General features: G+C 37.7%; 1 protein-coding gene and 1 long non-coding RNA gene across 3 annotated transcripts; one reads left to right on the forward strand and one right to left on the reverse strand.

The window, feature by feature from the left end:
• The first annotated feature begins 486 nt into the window (after positions 1 to 486).
• LOC147539949 (uncharacterized) lies at positions 487 to 2,764 on the forward strand. The gene is made up of 2 exons (XM_086642300.1): positions 487 to 1,226; positions 2,292 to 2,764. The coding sequence occupies exons 1-2, from the start codon at positions 617 to 619 to the stop codon at positions 2,651 to 2,653; spliced, it is 972 nt and encodes a 323-aa protein (XP_086498426.1). The 5' UTR covers positions 487 to 616; the 3' UTR covers positions 2,654 to 2,764.
• Positions 2,765 to 10,941: 8,177 nt separating this feature from the next.
• Positions 10,942 to 19,453, reverse strand: LOC147539950 (uncharacterized). 2 transcript variants are annotated; one of them, XR_015225149.1, is made up of 6 exons: positions 18,997 to 19,450; positions 13,894 to 14,023; positions 13,068 to 13,654; positions 12,150 to 12,856; positions 11,886 to 12,061; positions 10,942 to 11,770 (listed from the first exon to the last, which is right to left on the reverse strand). It is a non-coding gene; the product is annotated as an uncharacterized LOC147539950 (long non-coding RNA). The 2 variants fall into 2 exon arrangements; XR_015225150.1 differs by lacking the exon at positions 12,150 to 12,856 and having other exon boundaries at positions 18,997 to 19,453.
• Positions 19,454 to 22,323: the final 2,870 nt, after the last annotated feature.

Genomic DNA, 22,323 nt, shown 5'->3' on the forward strand with positions numbered 1-22,323 from the left:
AGTCGGAGAAGAGAGAGTTGAGGTGGAGAGAGAGGTGAGGTGGAGAGAGAGTGAGATGAGGTGGAGGGTTTTTAATTTTTATTTTTAGTTTTATTTTTATTTCTTTTGAAACATTTTCCCCATAAAATATGTTTCCTCGGAAACTTTTCAAAATTTTGTATATTCCCTTTAAAATTTCACACCCCGGAAACTATTTAGCTTTCCCCAAAGCGCTGGCCTTTATGCAAGTGGGTTACTCTGTTCTTCTGACGAAACTGAAAACTAACCCAAAATGGAACCTGTAACTGTGAGATTCCATGATCACTGCCCTAATCTGTGTATATGCTTGTATTTTGAACTCTAGTCAAAGCAAAATTGATGGACTCATTTATTCAAATGGGTTGTCTCTATTTCATATCAAGTAAACAGAACTTTTAAAGACTCAGACATCTAATTTGAAAATCATACCAAAACAAGATAAGAGATTATCTTCTTTACTTTCATTAAACCCTATTAAACCTAAAACCCATCAAAGAAAGAGAAGTTTTTTTTTTATAAACTAAACCCTAAAGAGTTAAAACACAAGAAACAAATTCCACCACCACCACCCTTAGAGTATTACTCAAAAAACAGAGCAATGTCTGAACCATCAAATCAAATTGAAATCTTCAAACCAAATTCTAAAAGAAAAGCTTCTTCTTCTCCTGGGTTGAAACGTTCAGAATGTCTCTCCCCTGAACTTCAAAATCTTCGAGCAGAAATCTTCAATTCATTACCTCAAAACCCTCATTTCTCTCCACTTCAAATATACTGTACTAGTGTTAGAGCAGGACTGAAACTAGGGTTAGATGTTGTTTTCATTAAACTTGTTCAGAAAATCCACAATTTGGTTGATCCTTCTGAGTTTTTAGCTGATTCAAAAGAATATGTTTCAGTGTTAACTCAACTTAAAGAAATGGGTTATGATGTTTCTAAAATATGGGGTAGATTTGATAAATTAAGGAAAATTGCAGAACAAGAAAAAACTCTTAGAGGTAAAATTGAAGATCAAGAAATAGAACTGGAAGATAAGAAATTGAAAGTTGAAGATACTGAATCTAGGATTTTAGAGTTAGAAACAGAGATTCTTAAGCTGAAAGATGGATTAAAAACTCAAAAATCACAAGTTGATAATCTTCAATCAAGGATAATGAAGACCAGAGGAGATTCAGAAAGGGTTTTGGGCGAATTTGCATCTGTTGCTCAAGGTAAATGGTAATGAAGAACTTACTTGATTTTCTATACTCACATTTTGTCTGTTGGTTTATCGGATTTAGGGTTAGTAGTTAATTCATATGTTTATGATCATCATCTTGATTAAGTAGTTCTTAATTAAGTTAAACTTGTAACTATGACTAGATTTATGTTCAAGAAGAAACAACTCATATCAATATCTGAGAAGTTTAATTTTAATATATCAACATTTTTGCAATGGTCTTAAACCCCACAGGCTTAATAGGTTTATCCATTTTGCTTCATTTTCATTTTCTTCTTGTTTTTTTTTTGTTAAGTTACATCATTTTCTTCTCGTTGATGATAGGCCGTGTTAATCATTCATTAGCATTTCTTAAATCAAGATTTGATCTGTTCTTTGATTCTTTGGAAATACTTAGTAAAATACAATTCTACTAGAAAAACATGCACATTAGGATTTCACTAAAATGAACTTCACCAAATTAAAAAAAGTGGGATATTTAGTGTTAAGGGTGAAGGGAAAGTGACCAACATTAATCAAGGGTTTGTCAGTTATTCAGTCTCGGGGACGAACTAACTTTTGACTACAAATGATAGTTAACCACCGACTTAAAATAATGTAAATTTACATGTTTACCCCAACGTTCCATCGAAGACTTTCCGTTACGATGATGGAAAGAAATCAACGACGCAGAGAGCGAGTCATAGATATGACAAGATTTAATGATGGAAAAAAATTATGGGCAATTACCCTCTATTTGGCCCCAATTTCATTTGGGGAATTTTCGACCAGGATCCTTGTGTGATTTGGGGATTTTGAGTTCGTGGCAGGCTTAAGAGAGATTGAAGGTTGGTTTCGAAGTTATATTGGTAAGGTTTAAAAGACAAAACGTAAGTAGACATCATTTCATCTTAATTATTTGACCTAATTTTTATTTAGAGTGCTGACTATACGTTCTTGCACTTCAAACTTGTAAACCTTTCTATTTATTCTATTTTCCTATGAATTATTGCCATTTTTTCGATTATTAAGTTAGAATTAGGGTAATCATTAATTGATTTTTGTGGTGTTGGTGGAGGCTCAGGTAATGGAAGTGGCAGAGGAAATGGCAGAGGTGGAGGTAGGGTATCTAGTGTCAGTGGTACTGTTGGTGTAGGCAGGAGCGACGTTGGTAGGGGTATAGTGGGTGTGGATAGGGGTGACGTTGTTAGTGGTACTGTTGGTGTGGGTAGGGGCGGAAGATGCAGAGGAAGTAGCAACCGACTTTCTCACACAATTCAACAATCTCAACCCTTGACTCAGATCAGTCAACAATCTGAGAGATCAGAAGGTAGTTCAAACAAAAAGCAAAAGTTGACTCCTGTGCGCAGAAGTGGTAGGATTGGTTTCAAAAGTAATCCTAGTCTGGATGGGAAGACAATTGTCATTGATTCTGACTAAAGTGATATGTTTTCTAAAATTTGACAAAAGAAATTGTGTACTTGATGTTTCTTTTAAATGGGTTATTAGTACATGAAACTTGTTATGAGTTATGCAATTTGTTTTGGTTTATGAGACTTGCTATAGTTTAAGCATGTGTATGGGCCAATATTCGTCCAACAAGGTGCCCGTAAAAAAAACAACAACCGCTTCGTAAGGGTAAAATCCGCGAGGCTCGATAACAAGGTCCAATAACGGTCCAAGTCGCTACTCTGGTCACCGAATCCATACCCGCTTGACACTAAGCATATCTGACACGTGTCACGCGATAGCTACCTGTCAGTACTACGCTATCTTACGGTCAGAGGATTATTGCGCAATCCGTAACCACTTCGATGTTGAATATCTCGTATCTTCCACTTAAAGACGGACGTTACCAGCCAGTAGCTTATCGCACACGCGGTAACATCCAAACCGTCTCTCAGGAAATTCAAATACTCATCTGACGGTCGATACTTCAGATACTCTATCCCTTAACGTACCTCACATGAGTAACGTCCGGAATGAATACGCCATTAACTTGCTGGTCGTCATCAAGGTAACCCCTCTCCACCACTATAAATACAAGAGGCGACACTCAGACAAATCCATCCAATATTCGACAACAGTACCTGAGTAGTATAATCCATTCTCTTCACTCACTTACTCTCTCATAAGCATCTCAAAGATCTTCTGATTCTCTCAAAGTCTCTGACTCATCGTCTTAGAAGTTGGGACATAAGAGTCTAGTAGCCACAAATCAAACGACAACTAGCTAACCGTATCAACACCATACGACCACCACCTTATTGCATAAGAGAGCTCTATGGTCTAATATATCTCTCATCCAACGGTAACTAGCTGACCGTAACACTCAGCCAGCGGTAACGAGCTGACCGTAACACCCATCCAGCAGTAACTAGCTGGCCGTAACACCATCCTTATACGACCACCCTCTTACCGCATCATCCTCACCGTTCGATCCACTTACGACCAGAGCCTTATTGCAAGACTCGTTTACAACTAGCAGGTTATCGTGACAATATCTCTACCATCACCCTCTTCATTGTAGTAAGTATACTACTACCATGGAGATCCGTCCCGACAACTCCACGAGTTGCGACACCTAAGCACTCCGACGACGGTTACCTTCCTATCGCCCACTTTGACTTTCTTATTTCTATTTGATCGAGTATTTGACTTGACCGTCGGAGCCCTCTTAGGCCGACACCATCCCGGTGTCCCAGAGGCTTCACGATATTTTCTCTCTTTTTGTGTACAGGTCCTTTTTCGACACGTAGCTGGTCCCCGAAGCATCCGACCTGATAAGACTTTTGACCGTTTACCCGTTGACTGTCAGACTTTCCGACCCGTAGACATTTTACCGTCTACAGCATGGTTGATGAAAATTATGTACTTCATTGTTAATAACATATCCTTTGAAATTACCAGTCCATACATAACATATTCATATTTATTTCTTTTGATTTTCTATGATTTATGCGGTCTAGTGCATACTTTTTTTTCATAGTTATGATCTCTGCCACTTGTTCTTAATTTTGTTTCCGCATTACACACGTTTCTAACACATCCGGTAAACAAGATATGACAGTTACTTCTATGATATTCAGATGAGTTACGATGGTAGCACCTAGGCATCTTTGACTTGTTAGTAAATTCCCAATACAATTTGTCCATAGGTAAACCTAGTGTGTCTGTCTTTTCCCCTTTACAAGGATTCTAGCTTAGATGTTGCTTCATGTTTGGATATTGCATCTGCCAACCATTCAAATAAACTACATTTTTCATATCTCACTTATAACGTTAGCAACCAATCGTTACTCAGCCGGCAAAGCATCGTTAACGTTTTTTTATACAGACGGTGGTTAACTACCATTTGTAGTCAACTGGATCAAAAGTTAGTCCCATAATCCAGACCCAATAACAGATATACTCTTGTCTCAAACGCTCGTGGGCGGAGCTACTTGGAGGTAATCCCTGGCTGCTAACCACGAAGAGTTTTGTAACCTTTTTCACATGTTGTTGGCATCAAGAAACATATAGATTAGTGGTTCACTTGCCTCCCACACTTGAGATCTAGAGTTCAAGACCCCTTTCAACAAAAACAAAAGAGTTCAAGCCCCACACGAGTAGTTTATTTTTCGGGTTATTTTCCAAATAGCCCCCAACTTTATGACCAGCTTTCTGCGTAACCCCTTACTTTATCAAAAATAGCCAGATGGTCCCATTTTTTAGTTACTGTTATAACTCCGTAAACTAGTCATCACCTCTCTCTCCTCCATCTCATCACCTCTCTCTGTCACCTCATCTTCTCGCCACCTCATCGTCTTCTCCGGATATGGTCGCTGGCCGACCAACTTTCCGGCCATCGACCTTCAAACATTCAAAAAAATCCTTTCTCCTCTCTCTCTAAAAAAATCTAATCTCTCTCTCTATCCTCTCTATACAACTTCGGCGAGGGGAAGGAGCCCCTTAGCTGGAGAAACCAGATTCGGTTTGGTTTCAAACCAGACCGAGATCTGGTTTAAACAACCAGATCCCGGTCTCTCTACACCTCCATCTTCGTCCTTAATCAACCTGAAATATCTTCTCTCTCTCCACCTTCCTACTAAATTCTCTCTCATCATCACCATATAAGGCTTTCCCCGCTTGTACTATTGAACTCACTCAATCTACTTCTCTCTGTAATTCACTTAAATCAGGAACCCACTTCCAATCTCTTCCTCTTTGATTTGAAGTTCCATCGATTTCTTCTGCTACCTGTTGACACCTGAAACTTAAGTTTTTTATTTAATCAACTGGTAATTGGGGTTTGTTTGCATTCTGGTGTATTATGAGATTGATTCATTGTTGTTTGGTCGATTTTTCATCTTTTTGTTGAATCATTTAGATTTGTATAGAGGGATAGAGAGAGAAGTCTGTTTAGAGAGAGGTCTGTTTAGAGAGAGGTATGTTTAGAGAGAGAGAGAGAGAGGTATGTTTAGAGAAAGAGATAATAAGCAAATTTTTTTTTTAAATGTTTGAAAGTCGCTGGTCGCAAAATTGGTTGGCCGGCGACCTTCGCCAGAGAAGAAGATGAGGTGCCAGAGAGAGGTTATGAGATGAAGGAGAGAGAGGTGATGACTAGTTAACGGAGTTATAACGGTAACTGAAAAAGGGGGTTATCTAAATATTTTTGATAAAATAGAGGGCTAGACAGGAAGCTGGTCATAAAGTTGTGGGCTATTTGAGAAATAACCCTTTGTTTTCCTACTTGGTTCCCCTCGGCAACAATACCTGTGCTGGCAATCACAATTTGTCCACAAAAACAGGGTCTTTCCAACTTTCAACAAAACAGGGAACTAATTAGTATTTGTTTTTCATTAAGCATTCAATTAGTTCTATGCTTTCAAGTAATAATAATGCACAATATGATATATGATTATAGAGAATGAGTTTGAAAATATATTAATATAACTGTGGACATTTTCTTTGAAGATTCTGGTGTATCCGATGTTGGAATCACACAAGATGCAAAAGAAAGTTTTCAACTATTTTTATCCTAACATTAGAAAATTAAAGATAAAGCAGTTCACTTGGCACTACGAGAAGTTTTGGCTGACCGTTTATGGACAAGACAAGGTAATGCCTCGCAATAGTAAGATGAACTAGATTGTAAACGATAGTTGCAAATCTTATGTAGTCATTATGTATATTAATATTAATCTAATAAATTTTATTGTTAACTTTTCGTCTTAATCAAAATTTAATTAGGTTAATTTTGTAATCTGAGTTATTAAGTAATTACAAAAACTAATTAATTTCACAATTAAATTAATAAAACACAAACAATTTGTCGTAATACAAACCAAAGCTTAAAGGTGGGTGAGTTAGGGAAAGAAGTAAACTATCCAGGGTGCAAAATATTAAAAGGTGAAAAAAAAAAATTTAGTCGAACACACCTTCCCTTGTAGCCAGCAGAGAGTTGTCGGCCGACTCTTAGTCGGAGACTTCGCGATTTCTTCCCCTTGAATCAAAATTCAATTCCAATCAAGTAGAGCATTCAATTCAGTTACTTTATTTGTGGCGAACAAATATTTAGATTATATTTAGTTTATCAGAACCCGCAAGTAAAGTAAGAATAAAAAGAACGTTGCTTTCCTTACGAGCATAAGATCACTTTGTAAAAAGAATAAGAAGTTCCAGATAATTCCTTTTTCCCTACAGATCTTTTTTTTATATCTGTATTCATGATTTGTAATCATGAAGTAGTTATTAACCGTATTATAGATATAAAATAATTCAAATATGGAAAATTTAAGAATAGAAATCTTGCATATTTCTATATCTACTGAGAACTCACATTTTTTATACCTATATTCTCTCTCTCCATCCCTCTATAAGTTTCGACAAAGGGGCTCCCCCCTTCGCCGGAACCCTTCGACTAATTTTCAGACGAAGAAAGAGTTCCTTCGTCCGGAATACCAGACGAAGCGAGCTCGTCCAAAAAACCAGACGAGTTTTCGATGATCCCCTTCGCCGAAACTTATAAATAACGAACAAGAGAGAGAGAGAGAGGAGAAAAGGAAGAGGGAAGAAAAGATAGAAATACAGAGGGAGAGAAGAAGAAACGACGAAGTTGGTGGTGAACGACTTTAATGGTAGATGTCCCCAGATAGTTTTCTTATTTCTCCGAATCACCCGCCAACTTAAAATATGGTAAAAGTGGTCGACCCCACTCTGGTAGGGGTTGGAGGGTTACTATTCATGTAGCACCAAATCCTTGGCGTTTCGGTGATGGGTTGGAGATGCCCTTAGGATTTCAAATGTTTTAAAAACCCTAAAGAGCTAAAACACAAGAAACAAATTTCCACCACCACCATTAGAGTATTACTCAAAAAACAGAGCAATGTCTGAACCATCAAATCAAATTGAAATCTTCAACCCAAATTCTGGGAGAAAAGCTTCTTCTTCTTCATCTTGTAGGATTTCAAATGAACTAACAACTCCATTATCAATCAAAATGTCACCTGGGTTGAAACATTCAGAATGTCTCTCCCCTGAATTTCAAAATCTTGGAGCAGAAATCTTCGATTCATTACCTCAAACCCCTCATTTATCTCCACTTCAAAAATACTGTACTAGTGTTAGATCAGGTCTGAAACTAGGGTTAGATGTCGTTTTCGTTAAACTTGTTCAGAAAATCCACAATTTGGTTGATCCTTCTGAGCTTTTAGATGATTCAAAAGAATATGTTTCACAGTTAACTCAACTTGAAGAAATGGGTTATAAGGTATCTAAAATTTGGGATAGATTTGATGAATTAAGGAGGATGGCAGAACAAGAAAAAATTCTTAGAGGAAAAATTGAAGATCAAGAAATAGAACTTAAAGATAAGAAATTGGAAGTTGAAGATACTGAATCTAGGATTTTAGAGTTAGAATTAGAGATTATTAAGCTGAGAGATGGATTAAAAACTCAAAAATTCCAAGTTGATAATCTTCAATCAAGGGTAGTGAAGAACAGGGGAGATTCAGAAAAGATTTTAGGTGAATTTGCATCTCTTGCTCAAAGCAAATGGAAATGAAGAATTTACTTGATTTTCGGTCTAACATATCCTGTATGTTGGTTTGTTGGAGTTAGGGTTTATTTAGATAAAATGTTTATGATTATCTTCATCTTCACAAATAATTAGTTCTCTACATGTAACTTTTGTTAGTTTTCTGATCTTACTATCTTCATTAAGTTCAAATCTATAGACATTTTTTGCTATGATCTTAAGCCCCAGGATTAAGAGGTTCACCCATTTTGTTAAATTTTCTTCTTGTTGATGATACATATTGTTAAACATCGATTTTTGAATTATATGAGATCTGACCTGAATCTTATCTGGCTAGATAACTAAATTGACCCGAGTCAGATTTTAGAATGTTCGGTTTGCCTAACTTGTTTTATCTCACACAAAATGACTAATTTAAGTTGTTCTAGGTTATTTAAATTGACTAATAGTCGCACCAGTCTGAGAGCTAAAGCCAGGCCTTCGGACGGGATCCAGTCCGAAAGTATGTTTTACTCTCCTTGGACTGAACAATCCGATGGAAGTGAACCATGAGACATTGTAGTCATCAAATTGGATCAAGTGGAGTCAATGACTCAAGCAGTCAAAAAAGTGAGGCGCCACAATTGAGACACCCTAGCAAACATTTATTTAACTATGCAAGTGGGTTATCTGTTGAAACTGAAAAATAACTCAAAATGGAACCTATGACTGTGAGATTCCATGATCACTACTACCCTAAATCTGTTTATATGCTTTTGTTCCAAAGACTGAAGTGGAATCAAAGCAATTAATGAACTCACATGGGGTTGGCTTTATTTCATACTATCAAGTATTATCAAGTAAACATAACTTTCAAAGACTCAGACATCTCACTTTGAAAATCATACTAAATCAATATAAGAAGAGATTACCTTCTTTTCTTTCATTAAACCCTATTAAACTTGAATCCCATCAAACATATTGGTATTTATTCCACATTAATGGTGTCTCAGAAAAGATTCAGACCAAGTTTTCTTTAAAAACCCTAAAAAGCTAAAACACAAGAAACAAATTCCACCACCACCACCATTAGAATATTACTCTACAAAACAGAGCAATGTCTGAACCATCAAATCAAATTGAAATCTTCAACCCAAATTCTAAGAGAAAAGCTTCTTCTTCTTCTACTACTTCAGCTTTTTCAAATGAACTAACAAGTCCAATTTCAATCAAAATGTCACCTGGGTACTTTGAACGTTCAGAATGTCTCTCCCCTGAACTTCAAAATCTGGAGCAGAAATCTTCATTTCATTACCTCAAAACCCTCACATTTCTCTCCACTTCAAAAATACTGTAGTAATGTTAGAGCAGGACTGAAACTAGGGTTAGATGTCATTTTCGTTAAACTTGTTCAGAAAATCCACAATTTGGTTGATCCGTTTGAGTTTTTAGCTGATTCAAAAGATAATTAAGTTGAAAGATGGATTAAGAACTCAAAAATCTCAAGTTGATGATCTTCAATTAAAGGTAATGAAAATGAGAGGAGATTCTAAAAGGATTCTGGGTGAATTTGCATCTCAAGATCAAGGTAAATGGAAATTAACTTGGGATTACTCTGAATCTCCAGTGATTTTTATTACCCTTGATTGAATATTATCAGCTTGGGAGTTTTCAGTTCTTAATCCATCTTTCAGATTAATAATTTGGTAACTTAAGTGAAGGTAATAAAGATCAGGCGAGCCATTGGGTAAATTTGCTTCTCTTGCTAAAGGTAAATGAAAATGAAGAACTTACTTGAATTTCTATACTAACATTCTGTTTGTTGGTTTATTGGATTTAGGGTTAGTTGTAAAACCATTCATGATCATCTTCTTGATTAAGTAGTTCTTTACATGTAACTTTTGTTAGTTTTCTAATCTTACTTATTAAGTTAAACTTGTAATAATAACTAGATTTTTTTCTAAGTCAAAACAATTCATATTAGTATCTGAAGAAGTCTTTCTTGTTAATGAAGTGAACCTCGCCAAGGTGAGATCATCCTAAAATGCTTCCTCAGGTCGTGTGGTGTTTCGTTAATTTGTACAGTCGCGTACTCTTAAGTGGGGTAATAAGCACAGAAGCAGTAGATATTATAACCTTGGTCTTGAAGTTTCTCTTTGTCGATACAAAACTATTCTCACTTCTCATAGCCTCTCTAATGCTAAAAAATTGCTCGATTATTTAAATACTGTTTTTCTGAATTATATTTGATATCAGACTGATAACTAAGTTGGATTTCAAAATGTCTGGTTCACCTAATTCATGATATGTAATCTTTGGTTCATCTAAACGGAACTATTCAGACTCCATAATAAGAAAAAACAAGAAGCATAAGCTCGATAAAGCTTGGGCAAAACAGAACTTGCTGATAAACATAGAAGGGGTCTGTTTTGGTTTTGATGTCATCAAGAATCATAGATCAAGTGACAGATCACCGGATAGGGCCAAACAACCCTTTGAAATAACATGTACATCTCTCCTGTCCGATCTGTCCACAGGACCGGTTACTATTTGGTAACAAATTGGAAGCCAGATAGAAATTAACCCAACATAAAAAGAGAAAGGAAAAAAAAAACAAGCTCTTCACGCATAGTTGCAACAACTGTTGGCGATGGAAGATGGCACCAAATTGCAACCCTAACTCATCGACTCTACGAGTTACCTCGCCATCACTAATGAAGAGGGATTCATCTTTTCATCTAAACCCCGAAAAATTCTTCAGAGGTCATTCCATTGATAGTGAAAAGAGTAATAGAATTTATGAATTACATCAGTTTCGGCTAGGTCCGGTGAGTTACTCCAATTTAATTGTTAAGCCGATACAAAAACCATGTTCAATCGGTTGCACTGTAATGCATTTTGGGGGACCAAAGTTTCAAGATAACTGTTATAGCCACACCCTATTTTACCATCTCAGATTTTCCCTTTCTAACAAAAACAAGTTCAGCTATGGTTGCAACAACTGTTGCCCGTTTGAGGATGGATACTTGACCTATCTTGGACACTCAAGTCAGCCCACATCCCCGCCATCACTAATGAAGAGGTTCATCCTTCGTCTGAAACCCTAGATATTATGAAGAGATCATCCCTGTCTCAATTCTTCAAAACCCAAAAACTCAATTTGATAACTCTCTTATCTAGATTTCTCAAAATAGTTCGGCAATCCCTCCATTGGAAGGAATAAGTTCAATTGCAAGTACGAAAGAAATACCATTCTCCCCCTCGCAAGGGAGAGAGAGATGGGCATATATAAGGAGATTCAGATTACATTTTCCAGAAAAGACACTCTCTTCATGCAAGGCTGCAACCATGGCTGCCTTCCGAGATGGGCACAAAATGTAACCCTATCTCATTGACTGTCCATGTTACTCAGCCATAACTAACGATGAGATGTTCATCATCTGGTTTGAAACCCTTGATGTTTCTGAATCGGTTTCCATCAAATGAAAAATCTATCCATCTTTCCACTAAAAAGGGGAATCGTCCCAAATATACACATGAAGGGGTCAATATCAAAATGCCTGTATATACAGAGAGAGAAAGGAGGGTGAATTTGAGTATTCTCAAGTCTGTGAAAGAAAGAAGGACGAATGCTAGTATTTTACTTTCTCGGACAAGAAAATAGCTCTGACATACCTGCACCACCAAGTGCCAGTGGACTGTGGACGACTGATTACATGATGTAATCAAGTCTCGCCAACCCTCCGAGTCACCCTGCCATGACTAAATGGAGAAACCGAGAAATGCTCATCCTTATATACAAGTCCTCAGAGATTCCTGAGAGATCATCGCTGCCTCAGAAATATTTTCAACTGCACCATTTCAGCCCGGAGTAAGCTACGAAAATAACAAATGGTTGTTTGGTCCAAAATAATTTGGTCTGATGGCATAAAAACTCACGACAACTATCAATATAGCCACCAACTCCAAAATGATATGGGCCCATGGCCGTTGCGTCCAAATATTTGGGGCAATTCCAATAGTTAAATCCTAATTACCAAACCCATATCTATATAGTAAAGTGAGTGTAAATAGGAGGCTCAGATTTTATTTTTTTCATTCTCTCGCAATAAACAAACTCATGTATGGCTGCAACAACAGTTGCCTATAAGATGAGAACAAGACGTGCCCCATCTCAGAGACCTCCCGAGTCACCTCGCCATGAGAAAATCGTGAGATTTTGATAGAACACCTTAGAAATTCTTGAAAGATCATCACTGCCTCAGTAACCATAAAGAAGACGAAAAACAAGAAGTTTCGCGTGGGAACCACACATGCAAAATCTCATGAGCAAACTCATGGGCATTAAAAGGAGGGTATCCTCAATTGCACATTAGTGGTGATGGGATAAACTAAAAGTTACTGTAAAGCCGATTTAACTCAGTTGGGAGAGCGAAGGAGTAAACCACAGGAGGCTCAGATTTCATTTTTTTCAGACAAAGAACGAGCTCTTCATGCATGGCTGCAACAACGGTTGCCAGTGGAAGATGATTACATAAAGGAACCCTATCTCATGACCCTCCGAGTAGCCCCGCCATGACTAATGCAGAGATGTTCATCCTTTTTTCTGAAACGCTAGAAATTCTTTACAGACCATCACTGCCTCACTGATATGAAAGAAGAACAAGAGAGAATCAGAAGCTCATTCAGCATAAACTCGAAGAGCTCTGGTTAAGTAGAACTTGCTCACAAATACATACACACATACACACACACACACACACAAACCCTTAAAAACACCCACATCTCTCTGGTCGATCTGCTCAGAGTAGTTTGCAAACTAGTAACAAAGTTGAGGCCAAATAGGAATTTACCTACTTAACAAACACATATCTGAACTACAGAGAGAGGGTACATAGGAGGCTCAGGTTTTTCCACTCACAAGAAAACATGCTCGGCATGGCTGCAGCAATGGTTGCCCGATAGAAGATGGTGTACATAATCTAACCCTTTCTCACAGACCGTCCGAGTCTCACCGCGGTCATTAATAGAGAGAAGTTCATCATTCCAAGTGAAACCCTATAAATTCTTGAGAGATCATCATTGCCTCAGTAAAGAAAAGAACAAGAAAACGCATAGACTGACGGATAGATAGATAAATGTAGACTTCAAACAAATATAAGGAGGCTCAGATTTTATTTTCTCAGACAAGAAACAAGCTCTCTATGCATGGCTGCAACATCGGTTGCCTGTTTGAAGATGGTTACATAATGTAACCCTATCTCACTGACCCTCCGAGTCACCTCGCCATGACTAATAGAGATTAAAAGTTCATCCTTTTGTCTTGAAACCTATAAATTCTCAAGAGATCATCATTGCCTCGGTAATTAAGGGTCCGTTTGGTACGTGTGAAAATATTTGGATGTGAAAACCATTTTTTCACATGGGAAAGAAAGCCAATTTTTCTGCATTGGATATTCAAATGTTAGTCTTCAGTATGGTTGTGAGAAAATTCAGATTTCATCTTCTCCTTCATTTATTATACTTCCACTAAGGGTTTTGAAAAACACGTGTATCTCTTTTGAGTGGTATTGTCTATACTCTATCCTTCTATGGTTGGTCACACAAATTGGGGGAAAAACAGAATGAACCCATAACAATAAACTCTAACTACCAAAAACAAACCTTAACCTGAAACCCTTACAGTAGAAAGAGAGCAAGAATAGGAGGCTCTGTGTGTTCATTGCCAAGCTCTTCATGTACGCCTGCCACAACGGGTGTATGTTTGAAGATAGAAACATAATGGAGAGGCATTCATCATTTGGTCTGAAACACTAAAAATTTGAAGAGATCGTCACTGCGTTAGTAATTAAAAATGAAGGATCAATGCAAAGAAGCATAACCAATTGGACTCGGTGAACTTTTGGAAGAAGGAAACTAAAATTCAACACATGCTCATTAGGGCTCAATAAGCTCGCTCGCCCTCAAATCTCAACAGTAGTAAGAGAAAGATTGGGTAAATATGAGGCTCAGACTTTACTTTTCACAAGAAAACGACCCCTTCATGTATGGCTGCAACAACAGTTGCCTGTTTGAAGATGGGTACATAATGTAACCATATCTAACAGGGCCCTCAGAGTCACCTCGCCATCATAAATGAAGAGAGATTCATCCTTCAACATAGTCTGGAACTCTAGAAATTCCTGAGAGATCATCACTGCCTCCATAGTTCAAAAAAAAAAAAAAAAGAAAAGGCACAGATGCACAGCTCCCTCAAGGCAAATTAGAGGGGAGTTTGTGAAGTAATGAGGTGTCTTTTTACACTTATGGGAGGCGCCTTTAAAACTAGCCATACGTAGGCTCAGATTTTATATTCTCATCCAAGGAACAAGCTCTCCATGCATGGCTGCGACAATCGCACTGACCGTCCGAGTCACCCCGCCATGACTAGCAGAGAAGCATTCATCCTTCTGTCAGAAACCAATTCTTGAAAGATCATCACGGCCTCGAATAAGGTCAGGCAAACATATACACATACCAAACACAAATATTCAGAGCAGAGAGAGACGGGATTTACATCAGTTGTTTTAAAAAAACAGAGTGTAGTCCAAATATCGCCATAAAGTGGGGGTCAATATCAAAATGTCCCGACCAATCAACGTGAAGTAGAGAGGTGGGTGAATCCGAGTACTCTCAAAACTCTTCATGCATGGCTGCAACAACAGTTGCCAGTAAGAAATTATATAACCATATCTCACTGACCCTCCGAGTCACCCCGCCATGACTAGCAAAGAAGCATTTATTCTTCCATCGGAAATCCAATAAATTCTCAAAAGATCATCATTGCTGGCTCAGAAAATGAGAAATTACTTTGATCAGTTAGCCGCATCTTCAATTAACCCCATTACTTCCATGAGTAAGTAAAAAGTCTAAAGACGAACCCTTACCAACAAACACATATTAACCATATCTCCATTGTTATCGTAGAGAGAAAGAGGGCAAATAAGAAGCTCAGATTTCCTTTTCTTCACATAAAAACAAATTATTCATGTATGATTGCAACAACGGCTGCCTATTAGAAGAGGCGAGTCACCTCGCTAAGCTTAATGGTGAAATATTCATCCGTTGGGTCAAAACCCTAGAAATTCTTGAAAGGTTACCTCCAAAATCAAAAGGTAGAAAAGAACAAGATTTTGTGCTTTTCAATTACTTGTACAGAAACTCAGTTGCAAACTCATGGATTCTATTGATTTATGGTAACTGAATTGGACAACAAAAGAGGGTGTCCTAAAATTGGACATCAGTGGGGATAGGTATACCAATTATTATGATAAACCTGAGTAACCTCAAGTAAGTTGGGAGAGCGAGAGGCGTAAACTTGAGGGAACTTGGATTTCATTTTCCCATAAAAGAATCAAGCTCTTCATGCACGTGCAACGACGGTTGCCCGTGGAAGATGAGTACATTAATGTAACCCTATCTCATTGACCTTCCGAGTCACCCTGCCATGACTAATGGAAAGACATTCATCCATTTTACTCAAACCTTAAAACTTTTTAAGAAATCAAAAGTGCCTCACTAATTAAAGAGAAGAACAAGCCGTCATGCTTGGAAAAAAATTCAAGAACTCAAAAAAAAAAGTCTTGGTGTCTCTGATTTTACTTTCACATCGTTTATCTTCATATTCCTGAACAATTTAATTAGGTTTTCCTAACATCACCTCGCTAAGCTTAATGGTGAAATATTCATCCTTTGGGTCAAAACCCTAGAAATTCTTGAAAGATTGTCACTGCCTCCAAAATCAACAGGTAGAAAAGAACAAGATTTTGTGCTTTTCATTTACTCGTACAGAAACTCAGTAGCAAACTCATGGATTCTGTTGATTTATGGTAACCGAATTGGACAATAAAAGAGGGTATCTTAAAATTGGGCGTTAGTGGGGATAGGTATACCAATCATTATCATAAACCTGAGTAACCTCAAGTACGTTGGGAGAGCAAGAGTAGGGGTGTTCGTTGGTTCGGTATCCGGTATTTTGGTGTCATCCGTTACCAAACCGCTAATGGTTTGGTTAGTGATTTCTCAAACCGCTCATGGTTTGTTTTGGTTCGGTTACCAACCAAACCGTCAACGAGCGATTTAGATACTACTGGATACCAAACCATCCATAGAAACAGTTTGTTCTACATGAAAATCGATGAATCGAGTTACTTTCTTCATAAATTGACGTATAAGATCAAGACAACACTACGTAAAAACCTGAAGAAACAATCAAACTAACATAGTACGTCGAAAAACATTTTAAACATTTAAGACATGTGCAAGCCACCGACCCAAATATTATATAGTAGCTAGTAAAATTAATGATACATGAATCGTTTTAATCTAATACTAGCTTGCAACATTATATTTTAATAGTGTTGTTGTTTTGTATGGGTAGAAGTTATTCTTGTTTCTGGCAAGAACTTGATGAAAGATATGTATTTGTATGAAATTTAGAGACATGATAGATATATTTTTTAAAAATTATGTATATATTTAATTGAACTTGACTGGTTCGGTTTGGTTTTAATTAAAAATTAAATCCATTTACCGAACCAAACTAGTTGGTTTTTGGAAATCTACAACCGTACCAAACCACTCGTTGTTTGGTTTGGTTTGAAAACCGACTGGATTGGTGTGGTTTGATTGGTTCGCGTCTATTTTTGCACACCCCTAAGCAAGAGGCGTAAACTGGAGGGAACTTGGATTTCATTTTCTCATAAAAGAATCAAGCTCTTCCTGCATGTGCGGCGACGGTTGCTCGTGGAAGATGAGTACATTAACGTAACCCTATCTCTTTGACCTTCGGAGTCACCCCGCCATGACTAATGGAAAGACATTCATCCATTTTACTCAAACCTTACAAACTTTTTCAGAAATCAAAAGTGCCTCACTAATTAAAGAGAAGAACAAGCTGTCGTGCTTAGGCTCGCAAATGTATATTCATATATACACGCATAGAGAAGGGTTGTTTGTTTTTTATGAGGAGAAAAACCAAAGCCTCTGCATTCACAAAACATCATTTAGATCGGCGGAGAGGGGCAACAACCCTTCAAAAAATCACCCACATCTCTCTGGTAGATCCCACGGAGCGGATAGTGCAATTTTCAAAGCAAAGGGGGGTAGATCATAAGAGGCTCAGATTTCATTTTTTTCCCTTCATGCTAGGCTGCAACAACATATGACAATGGAAGATGGGTACAAAATGTAATCCTATCCCACTAACCCACAGAGTCACCTCGCCATGACTAATGGAGATAATCTACCTTTTACCTTTTTGTCTGAAACATAGGAATTTTTGAGAGATCGTAACTGCCTCAATACCTAAGGCCGGCCATAATTAATAACAAGAAGCGAGGAGCCTGCTTCAAAAAAAAAATGGGATTTCAAGACGGGCAAGAAAAGGAGAGTTTCAACTTATCAGATCAACAACACAAGGAGGAGCCGAGCAAAGCAAGTGAAGTGAGCAACTGGTAAAAGGGTTTATCTCTAATCTCCACTTTCTATCTCAAGGATTTTTGTTGAGGGCTTCAAGTTGAACCTCTCAAAACTTTCTCAAAAATAAAAATTGACAACCGAAGGAGCCGAGCTGCCGAGCAACTAGGTTTTATCTTAAATCTGATAAGTAGAGATGGGTCACTAGGCTCAGATTTCATTTTCTCAGCAAGAAATAACCTCTTCGTGCATGGCTGCAACAACGGTTGTCAGTGGAAAATGAATACATTTGCGTAACCCTATCTCACTGACCCTCCGGATTACCCCGCCATGACTATGAAGAAACATTCATTCTTATAGCCGAAACGGTAAACTTTTTAAGAAATCATCAATGCCTCATTAATCAAAACGAAGAACAAGAAGCAGAAGCACATTCTAAACAAGCTCGATAGGCTGAATAGAATTGCTCAAGAATATATATACATATATATATATACACACACATACAGTTTCGTAAAAATATCATTCAGATCACCGGAGCCAAGAGGAGCAACAACCTCTCGATAAAACACCCACATCTCTCCGATAGATGTGGGTGCAAGCAAAATTAAAGATTTAGCAGTAATGTGGGGCGCCTATAGAACTCCCTAGAATTAATCCAACGACGATATATTTGCTGCTCAATATTATTATGACGTATCAATGCCATTGTAACGACTATAGTAGATCGTAGTCAATTTCCAAAAATATATATATATTTTGACCTATTTGTTTAAAACTCAAAAATAATGAGGCTCAGATTTCATTTTTGTCACACAAGAAACAAGCTCTCCATGCATGGCTGCAACAACGGTTGCCTGTTTGAAGATGGTTACATAATGTAACCCTATCTCGCTGACCCTCCGAGTCACCTCGCCATGACTAATGGAGAGACTTTCATCAGAAACCGCAGAACTTCTAAAAGAATCATCACTGCCCCACTACTTAAAAAAGAAGACAAGATGTTCATTCAACAATATTCTAAAGGAATCAACAGCACTTTGAGCGGGTGCTTTTAGCCCCTCCCTACAAAAAACCATTTTTTGTAGATATACACACACAAATAAAGGGAGAGAGAGAGGGATGGGTTGTTTTGGTTTTGATGAGGAGAAGAATCATGGCCGTCTCTGGTTTAGTAAATGATCATGCCGGAGAGGGGCAACAACCCATCATAAAAACACCCACGTCTCTCCGGTAGATCCACCCACAGAATCGTTAAAAGGACTAAATTTTCCAGCTTGTGACAAGTTGGGGGCCAAATAGGAAATAACCCTAATTACCAAACACATACCTGAACCTCAAATCTCTACAGGAGAGAGAGAGAGAGAGAGAGAGAGAGAGAGAGAGAGGGTAAATAGGAGGAGGCTCAGATCTTCTTTCTATAACATGAATGAACCTCTTCATGTAATGGCTGCAACAACAGTTGCCTGTGTGAAGTGGGTACAAAAATGTAACCCTTTCTCGCAGACCCTCAGAGTCACCCCGCCATCATTAATGAAGAATGGTTCATCCTTCATCATTTTGTCTGAAACCCTAGAAATTCTTGAGAGATCATCATTGCCCTCATTCTTGAGAGATCATTTTTTTTTTTTTTTGTTGAAAGAAGAAAAGGCATAGATTGATTGATAGACAGATAAACTTTGAGAGAGAGAGAGAGAGAGAGAGGGTTGTTCCTTTAGATTATGGGTGTTGAAGATATTGACGGAGAGGGGCAAACAACCCTTTGGGAAAACACCCACAATCTCTCCGTCTTCATCTTTCCCAATATATTCAGTAGCAGTGACAGGGGTAGTGGTTCAGGAAATCTATGGACTATCTATCTAAATCACAGAGAAGTCGTACTTTTCTCATCTTTGCCCTTTTGAACATTTTTACGTTTCTGTCCTCCCGTTTCAAACTAAAAATTGGTATTTTCAATTAGACTGAGGATATATTCGTCACTTTGACCAAAGTTGATTTTTGGGGTGTAGTGTCATAGAGTAAAGATTCTCACGTGACTATGTTCCATTACTCATAAGTTCTCTCCTTTCTCTACTTTTTTTTTTTTTTTTTCTCCATCTCTTCTTCCTCCTCCTCCCACCATGGCCACCTCTATTTATTTTTCCTCTCTTTTCTTTTTCCTTCTCTTCTCTGACTCTTTTAGTGATGTAAAACGCAGCGGAAATAAAAAAAACGATAAAATAAACGAAGAACAATTAAAAGAAAGATTAAAATAACTCTAAAACTGATAAACTTTATTAAACTCAAGGGAATTTTCTCTTCAACCTGAAATTAAAAGACAGACTAGACTTCCTTTTATAGGATAGCATACTTTCCTAGATAGACTAGAACTAGACTTTCCTAAATAATTAAAAGGCAACTTCCTAAATAGATAGACTCAAATCTGGACCATTCCAATTATTGGAAATACTAAAACAGTATAATTTCCTAAACCTAAATTCTTTATGAATCATACTAAATTTGGGACTTCCTAAACTAATCAATATGGCCGGTTGGCCTACGTGGCCGTTAGGTCCACGATAAAAGTGTCCACGCGGGGTGCCCCTGCATCAGCTTCCCCTTCTCCCACGAGGTTCGTCCCGAACCGTTTCGACGAATAAAACAATTTGATGCTCCCGCATACGATGAGATATGCCATGGTGATCCATAATTCCCTTTTCGAACGACTGTTACATTGAGTGTGAAAGACACCAATATGCAAGAAATCACCAACCTGATTCTCATATTGCAATGAGACTCTCCAAACTAACTTAAGTGAATTAACAACATTGATCTCGCCATCTTCCCACGGTAGACTCAACCACTTTATAAGTTTCAAGAACATGTGGAGGAATTTGAACAAGTGTGAAGTCAGAATAATTGTAGCTAATTCCCAAGATTCCTCGTCAAGAGCGAAAGTAGAAGCATAACGAACTCCCAAAAAGTTATCGATATTGAAACACGTAGCGTCGATATGACACTCAAAAACCGTCTTCCCACGTTCATCTTCGTGAAGCTTATATACCGTAACTCGGTAATTACGTAGAAATTTAGTTACTTTCTGAACTAACATAGCCCCATAAATAATATTGTTGGCCGATGTAGTTATTTTTGTAGAAGGTATCGTAGCAAAAATACATATCTCAATGATCTTTCTGAGGTGTTCCGTTTCGACCTCCCTTCCTTCGTTCTTTAATTTAATGGAGACAAATTCCTTCGTCTCTGACCTCAAACCCACACGCTCATCATTCATCATAACACCAACCCTCAAAGCCGAAATAAATTGATTAATCTGTTTTGGTGTCTTCAAATAAGTCAACAATTGTTGTACACATCTTGGTCCATGAGTGTCACAAAAATTACCAATAATTTCAGATTGATCTCTAGTAACAAAGTGAAGAATTGCAGTAATCTTTTCTTCATCACAAACAGCTAAAAGTTCTTGAACAAGATAATTCTCGGATTGATATGCCATTAGTTGAGCTACATGAACTTTCAATTTGAAGATAATCAAATTGATTTCTTCCTCTGTTCCTTCTTTAAGTTTATTTTGTAATATTTTACACCCCTGTTGATCTTTTGCTAGGGTATACAATTGACCTCTCATCTGCAACATTGTTTTTGAGTACAAACGATGAAAATGTCGATCGGGAGTTGAGGTTTTAAAAGAACTCCTCTCAAGTGATCTTCTGAATCGATTCTCCGGTCGCAATTGATGATTAGTAGTCACTTCGATGATTCGCCTAGGTAAGCATTGTTTGTGGAGATGGTGATAGCAATGTGGATTAAGCAATGGGCATTGATCATTACTGGGTGTAGGAATAAATTCTTGATTGACCACCTTTGGTGATTGGGTTTCAAGATACCCTTGATCAAAAAAATCAATAGCAACAGGTAATTGAGGATGAGTAGATGGTAACACTTGATTATGCTGATTTGGGTAGAAAGAACGAAATTGGAATTGAGTTGGCGACGAAAGACGCAAACGACTAAAGGAATCCTTGTTAGAACCCAGCTTAATGAAACTTTCATTGTTTTCTTTCTTTATTAGAAGTTGCTGCATTGATTTCAACTCCTTATCAAGATCAACTTTCCTCTCCTCTGACTTCATTACAACTAAGGCTTGACGAATCTCCTCGGCTACTTTCTCGTACTCTTCCAATGTCATATCCTTGTCCTCGGGTTCCTTCTCCATTGATGGAAAAAGATAACGATTCACCATTGTTAAAGGGATGGAAGATGAGCGTTCAATGTCGGACTGAAGTTGTTTAACAGTTTGATGACCATCTTCTAGGTTTTGTATTGGATCTAGGTTTTTGGTTGACGGTTGGAAGGAAGACAGCGGTGAGGTTGGTTCAGAGATGGTTATATGAGGAGGTGGTTGGGCTTTAGTATCCTCGAGTTCAGGGGCGGAACCAGAATTTCATCCTAGAGAGGGCAAGCCTAAACTCTCTATATAATGTGTATGACCTTATAAGATACAACACAAAACAATTTTTTACAAACATCCTATCGTATCATGACATTTTACATTTATCTAAATGATCTAACTAAAATGACTTACAAATTAACGTAAGATTGGATAACTCAGGATAACTCAACTGAGTATCAAAATTTTGACAGATTTTTTTATCAATTA

The sequence above is a fragment of the Eschscholzia californica genome, unplaced genomic scaffold (genome assembly GCF_041429995.1).
Source record: "Eschscholzia californica isolate CP2 unplaced genomic scaffold, dmEscCali1.0.p SCAF_5, whole genome shotgun sequence".
NCBI lineage: Eukaryota > Viridiplantae > Streptophyta > Magnoliopsida > Ranunculales > Papaveraceae > Eschscholzia > Eschscholzia californica.

Coding starts and splice junctions, on each gene's coding strand:
- LOC147539949 (XM_086642300.1), top strand. CDS start 617: ATGTCTGAACCATCAAATCAAATTGAAATCTTCAAACCAAATTCTAAA. Junction 1,227..2,291: donor ATTTGCATCTGTTGCTCAAG/GTAAATGGTAAT, acceptor GTGTTGGTGGAG/GCTCAGGTAATGGAAGTGGC.